Source organism: Trichechus manatus, unplaced genomic scaffold (genome assembly GCF_000243295.1).
Source record: "Trichechus manatus latirostris isolate Lorelei unplaced genomic scaffold, TriManLat1.0 scaffold00157, whole genome shotgun sequence".
Lineage (NCBI taxonomy): Eukaryota > Metazoa > Chordata > Mammalia > Sirenia > Trichechidae > Trichechus > Trichechus manatus.
In genome coordinates, this window is record NW_004444093.1 from 3,007,909 (window position 1) to 3,021,257 (window position 13,349).

The 13,349-nt window shown below is 53.7% G+C and overlaps 1 protein-coding gene across 1 annotated transcript in view; it reads right to left on the reverse strand.

Annotated features, from left to right (window-relative positions):
- Positions 1–13,349, reverse strand: part of BCR (BCR activator of RhoGEF and GTPase) — an 80,203-nt gene that overhangs the window by 44,798 nt on the left and 22,056 nt on the right. The window contains exons 4-7 of the mRNA XM_012558330.2: positions 9,954–10,061; positions 5,015–5,075; positions 3,842–3,894; positions 2,803–2,943 (exon numbers count right to left, since the gene is read on the reverse strand). Of these exons, the coding sequence (XP_012413784.1) occupies positions 2,803–2,943; positions 3,842–3,894; positions 5,015–5,075; positions 9,954–10,061 (363 nt within the window). The remainder of the gene's footprint in view (positions 1–2,802; positions 2,944–3,841; positions 3,895–5,014; positions 5,076–9,953; positions 10,062–13,349) is intronic.

Consider the following 13,349-nt stretch of genomic DNA (forward strand, 5'->3'; position numbering starts at 1 on the left):
CTGGTTGCTGGGAATGAGAAAGAGAAGGGCTGCGTGGGCAGCTGGGGTCTAAACTGAACAGGGAAGGGAAAGCAGGATTTCCACAGGATAAAGTTGGCATGTGCAGTGGGCTTTGTTATCCACTGCACGATCTGGTGTTAGAGGTGGTGACCTTAGTCTCCCTGGACTGGTCTGCACAGTTGGTGCAGCAAGCAGGGTTCACTGGAGAAGAGCCCTGACAGAGCACGTGTGCACCGTCAGACGCAAGGCCTTGCGAGGTCGGTAACCCTCTTCCCATGCTGCAGTCAAGGCGCCCAAGTGATCCTTCATTCTGCAAATATCACCGAGCCCTTGAGGGTCAGATGCTGGCAAGGGTGCAGTTAAGGGTCCCTGCCTGCCTGAAATGCCAGCCTCCCAATGGAGGCTGGAACCTGGACTGGCAATCCGGGCCCTATCACTCCCTGCTCAGTCACACCAAGGCCCCAGTGTGGTCATCGTGAAAGGAGGCTGGGAGAGCAGATGAAGGAAACGAGCCTGGCTACTCATCCCCAGGCAGCATCCAACTGCCCTCTGCTCCCTGAGACGCAACATCCAGTGATCTGAATGGCAAGAAGGCACATCCCTCAGGGACCCTAATGGCCCTCAGTGACACTGGGAGCAGATGCAGCTCCCTAAAAAGGCCAACAGAAGAAAGAACAGCTGCATTTGCTTCTCAGGGTGTGAGCCTCATCAGAGTAGTGGGCAAAGGGAAACAGCAGGGGCCCCGGGGTGTGGGGGAACAGTGGGAACTGGCATGAAGCAGTGCTGTCCCTCAACGTCCCTGAGCTGAGGTGGTGACACCGGGTCAGCGCTGTGTGGCATCGGGCTCTGAGAGGGCCAGGACTGGCTGCTGCTCCAGCAAACAACATCGGAACACTCATTCTAGCCATGTGACTGACAAGCAGGTGTGGAGTACCTGCCCTGCTCAATGCTGCCCTCCATGGGTGCGATTCCAAGGCTTAGGGATAGCCAGGGAACCAGCACCAAGGACAGAACTGCAGTCGACTGATGGTTGGCAGGGTGCTTTCTATGAACTGTGCCCCTTGGAGGGCCAGGCACCCAAGTAGGTAGGTGGGGGTCCTCAGCTCCAGGCTCCCCTCCCCTGCAAAAGGTCCTGAGAGGAGAAGCAGCGTGCTCCAGGGTGCCAGACAAGTCTGGGCAAGGCTAAGATTGGACACGAGCTTGGAATGAGGAGTGGCAGGGGCAGCTCCCTCTTCTCTGGTCCCTCGGCCTCCCTGGGCTAAGCCCACCAGGAGAGACCGGACCAAGCCCCTGACTTGTGGCCAAGCCCAATTACGTTATGGGCTTGTGAGAGCTTCCAGCTCAGCACCCAGACAGGAGGGAAGAAACACCACGTGCTAGGTAGCCAGCCCCCATCTATCCTGAGGACAGGGCCTGGGTCATGGTACTGGGTGCAGAGCACCTGGCACCTGCTCACAACATGAACCAGAGGGCAGAGGAGGATGTAGCTCTCATAGGCACTGCCACCCCGTGTCCCGCCCACCAGGTGGCCTCACCCCTGCACGAGACCCGGAGACCGAAGGCAGCTCCCCCACCACACACTGCCCATGGTCTCCCCTGACCTCTGGTCTTGGCATGCATGCTGCCCGTGCCCACTGGGTGTCACCTGCCAGCCACATGGCTACGCCTGCCTGGTGAGGGTCAGACGAGGTGGGCTGCCCCAGGAGCCCCGACAGCACAGGATGCCAGCTCAACTGAGTCCCGGCCCCACCCCTGTGCCTTCTGAACTATTAGTGCCCTGAGGACATGAGAAGTGGCCAAGTGTGACAGGGTGGGGCTGTCCACCAGGGAGGGAAGAGGGGAAAGAGGAGGATAACCACATCCATGCCAACCACGTCCCTGGGCTAGGCCCCCCAACCATTCTCACCTCACGACACTAGCAGCAAACTCTGCCCTTTCTTCTCCCTTTAAAGCCCTTTGCCCCTCCTGAGGCAAGAGAGTTGGAGCTAACTGTTTACTAATGGACAGTACGTCCCTGGGTGGCACAAATAGGGAAAATGCCAAGCTGCTAATCAAAAGGTTGGAGGTTCGAGCCCACCCAGAGGTGCCTCAGAAAACAGGCTTGGCAATCTACTTCTGAAAAATCAGCCACTGAAACTCCTATGGAGCACAGTTCTACCCTGACACACAAGGTTGCCGTGAGTTGGAGTCAACTCAATGGCAACTGGTTTAATGGAATAGCATACAGGAGGAATTAGGTGGCTTGCAGGAGGACAAGATGTTATGCTCCTTCTCACCAGCCTCTTCAGCTGGAGCCCCCAAACCTGGGGAGGGTATGAGGGAGAGGAGAGCCCTGGACATGACCTGCCATGATGGAAGACAGGCAGTGAGTGGGCTGCAGTGACCGTTGCTGTCTAAAGGGCATGGACTAGTGGGCTCGCCACTGTAATGTCACCCTAATGCCTCACACAAAAGGCCAAGGACGCCAAAGTGTTACACTGAACGGTCACAGGACCAACACAAAAGCAGTTGCTGTGGCATCAACTCCAACTCCTTGTGCCCTCGTGTGTGTCAGAGTAGAAGCGCATTCCATGGAGTTTCCAATGGCTGATTTTTTGGAAGTAGATCACTAGGCCTTTCTTCCGAGGTGCCTCTGGGTGGACTCGAACCTCCAAATTTTTGGTGAGCAGGCAAGCTCATTAGCCATTTGCATCACTCAAGGACAGTCTCCTGAGAACCAGAGAGGGCCTCCAGGTCTCAGACCAAGGGCACTGGGGTCCCCCCAGCAGGCTTGGCACACACGCTGCCCCAGCCCCAGCTCACCTCGCCCTTCTTGACAGTCATGGACTGCCGGCGGGGTGTGATCTCCTCGTTGATGCTAGACAGGAAGTTCTGTGAGATCCGGAGGGCATCCTGCAGCAGCGGGTGGTCAGGGTGGCTGAGTGGTGTGTGCTTCAGCAGATCCTACCCCAGAGCGTAAGAACTTGGGTCAGAGAGAGCAGCACCGATCGACAGTTAGCTGCAACTGCAGACACACATGGGCAGGATCCCAAATCGCTGGCTCCCCACATGGCAGTGCCACTGCTGACAGGGAACCTGGGCTTTAGATGAGGTCCTAATGGTGCACCAACACACCCACGCTGTTATAAGCTCAGGAGGGGCTCCCATCAAAAATAAGGGTCTGCTGCTGCTGTTGTCGGCTGCTGTGGGGCCTGCCCCGACTCATGGTGACCCATGTGCAACAGGATCAAACTTGTGATCCACAGGGTATTCACTGGCTTATTTTCAGAAGTAGATTGCCAGGCCTTTCTTCCTAGTCTGTCTGAGTCTGAAAGCTCCACTGAACCCATTCAGCATCATAACAACACACAAGCCTCCATTGACAGATGTGTGGTGGCTACATATGAGGTACATTGGCCAGGAATAAAACCTGGGTCTCCTGCATGAAAGGAGGAGAGGATTCTACCTCCCTACTCCTCTCCTCAAGCAGGGAGGTACTGGCTCCCTGGTCACACTGGCTGTCTGCCCCCCACCCTGTCCATCTTGGAGACTCACGTGCTGTGACCACTGTGATGCATCCCCACCATCCACATGGACCAGGATACCCCCTGTTGTGCTCTTCTGTGCCTGCGCCCACCCTGCAGGGATACCTGGGGACACTGGAGAGCCTATCTATGCCCCCCAGCCCGCCTCAAGCCATGAGTTCATGGATGGCAGAGGCCTCTCACTTCTGCATTCTCCATAAAGGTGTGCAGGGCTGGGAGCAGGTCGGACAGGTGGGCAGAGAAGACAAGCATCAGTGTCAGCCCCGGGCTGAAAGAGACCATGGGGCAGCACTGTGCCCTCAGGTGCTGTGACTCACGTGCAGGACGAGCGTGCTGCGCGTCACCCGGTCCACCGGCTTGTAGAGCAGGGCTGCGGAGAAATGCAGTTGTGAGCAGAGGCAGTGCAGCCCTGACCTGCAGCCATGCCACATGCCCTCCGCTCAGTGACAAGGGCAAGCTAGGGTGTCGGAAGGCTGGGGGGAGGGGCACGTCTTTAATGCAGTGTCCGGGGCTGTTGGGCAGAATCTGAGCCTGTGTGGCTGACTCTGTGACAATGGCTAACAGGACTCAGCACTACACTCTTCCCAACTCGGGATGTGGAGCTTGCCAGGGCTTGGGATGGGCTGGCGAGGGCCCCAACCCGTGCAGGAGACTGGATCTGTAGTCCAGAGGATCCCCTGGGAACGGGCCAGCTGCTGCTGTCAAATTTGACCCCTGGACATGTGGGTGGCCTGATTCTGAGAATGGCAGGAGCCAACTCAGATGCTGACGGTCTCTGGAACCTGCTCACCGACGCCCAAACTCCATCCTTGGCCAGAGCAGCCTCCTAGTGCAGTGAGAGCCTGGCCAGCTCGATCCTGGTGAGCACAGCCCATCATAGGCACAGACACAGCTGTGTCCCAAGACATTCTAGCACCTCCCTCACAGCTAGAGAGGGCATGGTTGCTATGTCCATTTCAAAGATGGGGAAACTGAGGCTTGGCACATAGTAAAGCTGGGATCGGAACCACGTCTGTTATCCTCTGGGAGTGAGCATCATCATTCACGCTATCCTAACCACTCAAAGTATGAGATGATTTATCATCTGGAAGCCAAGGTGAGGAGATTAACACATGGGCCCAGGAGCCTGGCAACTCTGGACTCAACCCCTGTCCGGCTGGCCACCCACAACCTGGGGTCTATGTGGTTACTTCAGGTTCTAAACCCATTCTGTCATCTGAAAGAAGGGAAAGTAACACCCTCCTTCAGGGCTGTTGGGGATGACACAATAACATTTTAAAAGCCCAGCACAGTGCCTGGTCATGGGCACTCGTCAACTCCTACCATTCTCCCTGGTCACTTCTGCTGGTGGCAGACAGGTCCTGGCTGTGCCCTCCTGCCCCCGCCATGCCCAGAGCTGCTCTCTCACCGTCCCCAGGGGGTGGCCCAGCTGGATGCCCCTTCTGCTCCCTCCACCAGGGCACACAGAGTCCTCAGAATGGGGAACTCACTTTCCAGAGAGTTCTTGGTTGTCTGATCCTTGGAGTCCTTGTTGCTTCTGGCTCTCAGGTTCTGCAGAAAGAAAAAGCACATTTTGCACTTGGTATGACAGAAGCAGCTTTGATGTGGTAGAAAGCTCAGGAACCCTTAGCACAAACCTCACCATTTACTGCAAAGAACCCCAGATGTGGCAAACCTCAGCACTGCATTCTGGGCAACAGAGGAAAAAGCAGGACGAGTGGGGCGATCCCCGGGCAAGCTGAGGTTCTTGCAAAGTAGGGTTCACCACTTTGGCCCTGCTCACATTTTAGGCTGGAATTCTTGGCTGTGGAGGCTGTCCTGTACACTGTAGGATGTTTAGCAGTATCCCTGGCCTTGACCCACCTCTCCCTCTCCAACCAGCTGTGACAACCCAAACAATCTCCAGGCATTGCCAAGTGTCCCGTGGGAGCAAAACTGCCCCTAGATGAGACCCACTAACACAGAATCCTGCAAATGCAGGCAAACAGGAAACCCAACCCATTGCCATTGAGTCGATCCCAACTCCTGGAGATCCCATGTATTGCAGAGTAGGATTTCACCAGGCCTTTCTACTGCAGCACCACCGGGAGGGTTCAAAGCACCAACCTTTTGCAAGTTTTAAGCACAAATTATCTGTGCCACCAGGGAGAAGCAAACAGCAGCCCCCTCCAAAATCTCTTACCTGCTTACACAGATGCAGAGACTGCTGGCTCATAAGAGCACTCACCTGTGGAGGCAGCCAGGCAAGGCCTGCACCCGAGACAACATTGGGTTCTACCTCCACCCTCCCCACCTTGCAAACGAACTTGCTGAAAAATTGGGCACCAAAATTCCCAGGACGAGAGCAGAGCTTTTTGATGGGTAATTTTCCAACACAACTGAGTAAAAGGCATCACAGATTTGGTCCGAAGTACAAAGAAAACCGAGGATAAAGGACCCCAAGTGTGTGCAATCATTTCTGGAAAGCCACTGTGATTGATCCTAGCACGTGGGCTTCTGAACAGAAGCATAAAACCCACAGAGACACAGGGCTCTGAGATTGATGAGGTGGCCCTGAGCTGCAGGAGACTGTCAAGACTACAAGGCAGTGCTTTTCAAATTCACTGGGGCCGACCTCTAATGCACTGATCCCTCTCCTCTCCTTGGTGCAGAACACTCTGAACAGTGATTATTCTTCATGGTGTCTGACTCAGCGGGGCCCAAAGGGTGTGGGGGCTGTGCACTACACAGACCCTGCACACAGGTGCTGTGTCATGTGAGCGGGAACACAGCCCGCACCCCACGTGCCCGAGTCCTATCCCAGGAAACGTCGGAATGTTGTTTAGTCCCACATTCCCCAAACTCATTTGACTCCAGAAGACCTTTTCGTGAAACTCTTGTTATCACCTGCACTGGCTTGAATGTTGTTAGCTGTCGCCAAGTCGGCCCTGACTCACGGCAACCCTATGCACAATGGGATTGGACCATTGTGATCCACAGGATTTTTATTGGCTGACTTTTAGAAGTAGATTGCCAGGTCTTTCTTCCTAGGTCTCCCAAAGGAAGGAGAGAATTATATCACTGAACCACCACTGCCCCCCTACTGGATTGATTAGTGTCACCTAAAAAGATATGTTGAAGTCTTAACAATGCCCGCGACACCCTCCTTGTATCTGTGAATATGACATTATTTGGAAATACGGTCTTTGCAGATGTAGTCAAGTTAAGATGAGGTCATAATGAATTAGAGTGGGCCTTAATTTCAATATGACTGGAAGGGAGTTTGGACACACAGACACACAGGGGAGAAGACCATGTGAAGAGTGTGGCAGGGACTGTACTGTGTCTACAAGCCAAGGACTGCTAGCAATACCAGAAACTGGAAGACGCAGGGAAGCATCCTCCCCTAGAGCCTTTAGAGGGGGCATGGCCCTGCTGATACCTTGATTTTGGACTTTTGGCCTCCAGAACTGAAAGACAGTTGTTTTAAGACACTGAGTTGGGGATACTTTGTTACAGCAGCCACAGAAAACTGATACATCGTCTGTAGAGCTACATACTTGGGCGACTCTGGTCAGTGGGACACGGTCTCAGCATTTCTTGGGATTGGTCCCCAGAGTAGATAAGAACCACTACTCCCCCCGCACTATAACCAGTAACTGGTTGCTGTGGAGTTGAGCCCAATTCATGGTGCTCCCATGTGTATCAGAGTAGAACTGTACTCCATCAGGTTTTCAACAGCTGATTTTTCAGAAGTAGACTGAGGTATTTCTAGGTGGACTAGAACTTCCAACCTTCTGGTAAGCAGCTGAGCATATTAACTGTCTGGACCACCATGGTTTGAATTATGTCCCCCAAAAAATGTGTGTATCAATTTGGCTGGGCCACGATTCCCAGAATTGTGTGGTTGGCCTCCATTTTGTGATTGTAATTTTACGTCAAAGAGGATTAGGGTGGGATTGTAACACCACCCTTACCCAGGTCACATCTCTGATCCAATGTAAAGGGAGTTTCCCTAGGGTGTGGCCTGCACTACCTTTCACCTTACAAGAGATAAAAGGAGAGGGAAGCAAGCAGAATTGGGGGACCTCACACCACCAAGAAAGCAGTGCCAGGAGCAGAGCGTGTCCTTTGGACCCGGGGTCCCGGTGCGCAGAAGCTCCTGGTCCGGAGGAACACTGATGAGAAGGCCAACAGAGACAGAAAGCCTTCCCTTGGAGCTGATGCCCTGAATTTGGACTTACAGCCTACTTTACTGTGAAGAAATAAATTTCTCCACTTGCGGTATTTCCGTTGTAGCAGCACTAGATGACTAAGACAACCACCCATGGAGTCTCCCCTCTCTGTACTTAAAGACATTCATCAGGAACCCCCACACCCAGCACTCGCCCCGCCACCCCCAGCACCTCTATGCTGCCTGTGGTTCCTTTCCTTTAGCTTCGTTTTGCTCTCTTTGAGACTCCTCCAGTTTCTCTGGGTGTCTTTTGAAATGTGCAGAACCAAAGTGGATGCCATCCCTAATACAAGCACCACATTCTTCACGGAGGCTGGCTTCCGGTTCCATGTCTCTCCAACGCCATGAATTCCAGCACATTCCAGCACATTCCAGCATTGGGCCAGATTCCCACATGAACACAGGCTAGGGGACCATATTACCCCCAGGGGGCACCCCCACCACTGTTTCCTCCCTCCTCTATAGAAAGCCATCCAGGTGAACTTGAACTTGGCCCCACTGAACTGAAGCCTGCTCTTAAAGGATTACATTTCTCATTTGTCATGGTCACTTGGAATTTCATACCAACACCTCAGCTGTCAGGGGCTGAGCAGTCTGCTAATTCAGCGTGCTAAAGAAGGGATGGGTTGACTGTTGCAGTGGCTATGGGGAATGGGCAGAGGGCACCCCATAGCTCTGGATACCGGTGTGGCACACACATTCACCTCACATAGTCACTTCGAGAGATGTCGGTGCCAGGCCCACATGACTGCCTCCCATGATAAATTATAAAGTGGCACAGACCTGCCAGAATAAAGCCCAGGTCTGGCGGTCGAGGGCTGTGTCCAAGAAAGAGTGAGCTGACTCACTACGTACTTCTAGTTTCTGTCTCTCTTTCTACCTAGAACCCTTGTTTGGAGGGGAAGGCAAGTCTGGACTCCAGGGTGTTGGAGCTGCCAAAAGGCAAAGTGTTTTCAGGCCCCAAAAGAGAAAAATGTCAGACAAATGCCACTGGGTAGAAACAGGATCGGGAAGGGTGGGAGGACCCCAATCTGGAGGCTGGGGGTGCTGTCCGGGTCTGACCCTCGCTTGGCCATGAGCCCCGGGGCAGCCCGCTCATCCTCTCAGTATCTGAGGACTGAGGGGATGGGCCTTATGTTCTCTTGAGGTCTCCCATGCCAACATTCCATGGTTTGGGGTTTCAGTCCTCCTGGGGCCGTACTAATGGAGATCCTGGGTGGTTCAAAGGGTGAACGCACTTGGCTGCTAACAGAAAGGCTGGAGGTTCAAGTCTAACCAAGAGTGCCTGGGAAGAGAGGCCTGGCGAGCTGCTTCTGAAAAACCAGCCACGGAAAACCGTATGAAGCACCATTTTACTCTAACACACATGGAGTCACCATGAGTCATAATCGACTTGACAGAAACTGGTAGAGGTCCTTGAGTGGGACAAACGGTTTGTACTCGACAACTAACCTAAAGGTTGGTGGTTCAAACTCACCCAGTGGTACCATAGGTGAAAAGTCTGGCAATCTGCTCCTGTTAAGATCATAGCCAAGGAAACGCTATGGAGCACCTCTACTCAGTAACACAGGGGTCACTGTGAGCCGAAATCAACTCGATGGCAATGGGTTTGATTTTTTGAGGGGGCGAGGAGCAGCTTTGCTAAACGCAGGCAGGGAAACTGCAACCCAGGAGGCCTGGGGTCTAGCGCAGGCCTGCTCCCGCCTGCAGCCCTCCTCTGCAGGGGATCCACGGAGCGGAGTCCCAGGTGCCCCACTCCTCTGCACTGGCTACTCAACTTGCCCAGCTCTCAAGTCACTGGCAGGCTAGAAAAGGCAAAACACCATCCCACCCACCCCACATGACAAGGAGGAGTCAGCTGCCAGAACTCTCACAGTGCGTATAGCTGCTGACAAGGCGTCGGGGGCCATGTCCTATGCACAGAGGAGGGCAGAACAGCGGATGCTGTTCACTGGCATAGGAGCGCACAAGAGTGCCAGGGAGGCCGCCTAGCCTGGAACTGCAAGGGCTCCACAGCTACTCCTTCTGTCTGGTCACAGCAGCATTCCCTGCACGGAGCTGACAGAGCAAACCCAGTGGAGTCTGGAAACAATCTGACCTCGATTCTGTGCATCTTGCTTTCCCAGGCTCATTCCGCCCACCCATCAGCCCCCAGCCCGTCCCGGGGTGGAGGGGCGCGTGGGAGCCAAGGTGCATCTGTCAGCTGCATGTGGTACCTCTGAGATTTCTGCAAACTGAGCATTGGCCTGGCAGCACTTCTCTGCTGTCTCCATGGCAACGCCATAGTTGTCCACAAAGGCCCGGTACACACCCAGCTGGCTGGCCTGCAGGGAGGAAAGGAGAGAGTGTTGGAATAGGTGTGGGAAGGCGCTGGTGCTGCCCACCTTTCTGGGATTCCAGGCCATAAGCAGAGCCCTGCAGAAACCCTAGGTACTGCACAGAGCGCCTTTCCGTGCGGCTCCCTCCTACCTGCATCCCCTCCCCACAGTGAGCATACCTCTCCCTCCCAAATGACAGGTTGAGGAGTGACTCACGGCCTGGTGAGGTAAGGCTCCCTTCCTGAGCTGCTTACTTCTCCCACCCACCAGCCTGAATGGTGCCAATAGCAGAGCTAAAGTTCAAGGTTGTCAGTGCCCGTGCACAGGTGGGACTGGCAGCCTCGACAGGCTTCCCATTCTGGTTGCAGGTAGCCACCCAGGGCACAGACCTCGGTTGCTTTCAGACACATGATGCACACTCAGTCGGCTGCAGTGGCGCTTCCACCCTAGATGTAAACCCAGCCCTTGCGAGGAGGCCCTGGTGGGACGTGGTACCTCTGGCAGGGGGAGACCCGCTGGCCAACTGCTGCAAGACAAGCAGCACTTTTGTTTGTCCTTTTTTTGGCCAAAGGGATTATTGAGGTGGGGACAGTGGTGGTTTGGTGGTGGACTTCTCGCCCCTTATATGGGAGACTTGGTTCAATTCCTGGCCAATGTATCTCAGGTGCAGCCACCACCCATCTGTCAGTAGAGGCTTGTGTTTTGCTATGATGCTGAGTAGGTTTCAGCGGAGCTTCCAGACTAAGAAAAACTATGAAGAAAGGCCTGGAGTTCTACTTCCAAAAACTAGCCAACGAAAACCCTATGGATCACAATGGTTTGGTCGCAAGTGATCGTGGGGATGGCGCAGGACCAGGTAGCGTTCTGTTCCATTGTGCGTGGGGTTGCCATGGGTCAGGGTTGACTTGATGGCAGCTCACAACACCAGAGGTGCTTTTCCCTTAGCCTCCTGCTCTGACTCCACTACAGGTGGCCATGCACAGCCACGACCTTCACCTCTGGGGCCCATGTCCACATTTAGAGGTGGTCACAGGGGAAGCCAGCCCTCATTCTGGACCAGCAAAAACAGGCCTGGGTAGGGTATGGGCAGGTGGGGTCTCCCACCACAGCTGAGGGAGAGCTGGAAGCACAAGGCTCTCGTGGATGCTCATATTTGTTCTGTGTTGAACCTAAGTTTTATTTCCACACACATTTGCATTTATATTGAATGGTATATTTCTGCAGATGACAACCCCAGATGGGTAAACCAGCCACCCTTGGCACCTCTTCTCTTCTGCCCCCTGCCCCTCAGGGGTGTTCGGAGGGCTTTGGGGTTGTGAGGAGAGTGCACAGTCAGAGAAGGCTTCACCTCACCCCACTGCGCTTATCATCCTGGACAAGTCGCCGCCTCCCCAGTGACAGGTCTTCATCATACCTGATTAGACCCAGAGCTCTTCGTTCTTTCCCTTCTCTCCCTCCTTTGACCATCACCACTGAGCACCTCCCCCAAACAAAGGCCCTGCTTCAGGCACTGTCAGCACACCACCATCACCAGCTGCTGTCAGGTCGACTCTAAGTCAAAAAAGACAACCCTATGCGTGTCAGAGAACAACTATGCTTCACAGGGTTCTCAATGGCTGATTTTTCAGAAGTACATAGCCAGGCCTTTCTTCTGAAGTGTCTCTGGGTGGACTCAAGCCACCAACCTTTCAATGATTAGCCAAGTGTGTTCACCGTTTGCACTACCCAGGGACTCCATAGATAACAAAGATACCTAAATAACTCAGGAAATTCTAACAGTTTAGAGTTCTTGCTCAGGAACCAAGGACAGCGCAGTGTGATGGATCACTTTTGTGTGGCCTTTCTAGCCGTGGTCTTATAACTTCCACCCAGGTGACTGGGCAGGACTGTGCAGATATGGTAATTGTATCCCACTGAAGGGATTGTTTGGTTTTCCCATCCCACTGGGCTTGAAATGAGCAACCCCAGAGGCGAGAAAGAGAAGAGTCCACCACCACCAAGGAAGAATAGCCAGGAGCCAGCATGTCCTTTAGACTGGGGATCCCTGCGCTGAGAAGCTCCCGGACCCAGGAGATAAGAGAGAGAGCGGTAACCCTGAAGACTGAGAAGCAGTGGCAGGAAACCCAGCAGGAAAAACCTTACAGCAGAGACCTGGCAGCAGGAGACGGCGCAGTGGGCTTCCCAGCCCACGTAGAGACAAAGCTGAGTGCCTTTGGGGAGAGGCGAGGGCCAGGGAGAGGTGTGCCTACAAGCACAGCTGGGAAGAGGCTGTCCTGATGGAAGAAATGAATCCTGAGTGTTCCTGAGCCTGAATTATATATAATCTGTTACTTCCCTAATAAACCCCATAATCGTGAGTATAGTCTGTGAATTCTGTGTGGCCACTGCAATGAATTATCAAACCCAGCAGAGAAGTAGAGTGCCATGGGACAGACGGTTGGTGTCAGAATTGGTAAAGATGGCAGAGACAGATGCCATGTCTGACTGCTGCCTTACAGGAATCAGCCTTAGGCTGTTGATCTTGATTCTCCTTCCCCCTCCTAAAGTGAAAGGAGGTCAGATGCCACCCCCAAGACATTTTTACAGAGACCAAATTCTTTGGGTAAAGTTAAATTCTTTACCTCACATGTGGCAAAACATTACAGCTGGTGTATCTGGGTGAAGAACACACAGGAGTCCTCTGTACTCCTCTGGTAACTCTTCCGTAAGTTTTGCAATGATTAGAAAAACAACTATGCTGATAACGTTTCAGCTAGTAACAAACCCCTGAGCTGAGCTTAGTCGGTACAGGCCCAGGGTAAAGGCAAGGTTTGGGCCAGGCATTCTGGATCATCACACACAACTCACAGGGTACTAGAATCCCAGGGTTCAGGGGGTGGAGGTGCCTAGGATGGGCAGGGCATAGCAGGCTCCTGGGTCCCAAGACTGCTGGGCTGGCACTCCCATGCTTGTCTGTAAGGGTGGAATGTGGGCAGGGACCCTGTCTGTCTGTCTGTCCCTGGGGAGTCCCCAGCCCACACCCAGCCTTCCCACTGCATCCTAGCCCCAGCCCTCCTGCTACAATATCTGACACATGAAGGTGGCTCATGGACACCAGCTAAACCAGAGGAAACTTTCTGAACTTCACTTCCAGCTTGCATCCAATTATTAAAATAGAAGTTTCTAAGAGCTTCCAGAATGTTGATCCAGAATGTTGTTCAGGGATGAGAGTGCTGGTTGTGGTTTCTCAGTATGGCTGCATGCCAAGACAAATCCATGAGGTTCACACCTGCTGACCCATCACACAGGGGAAAT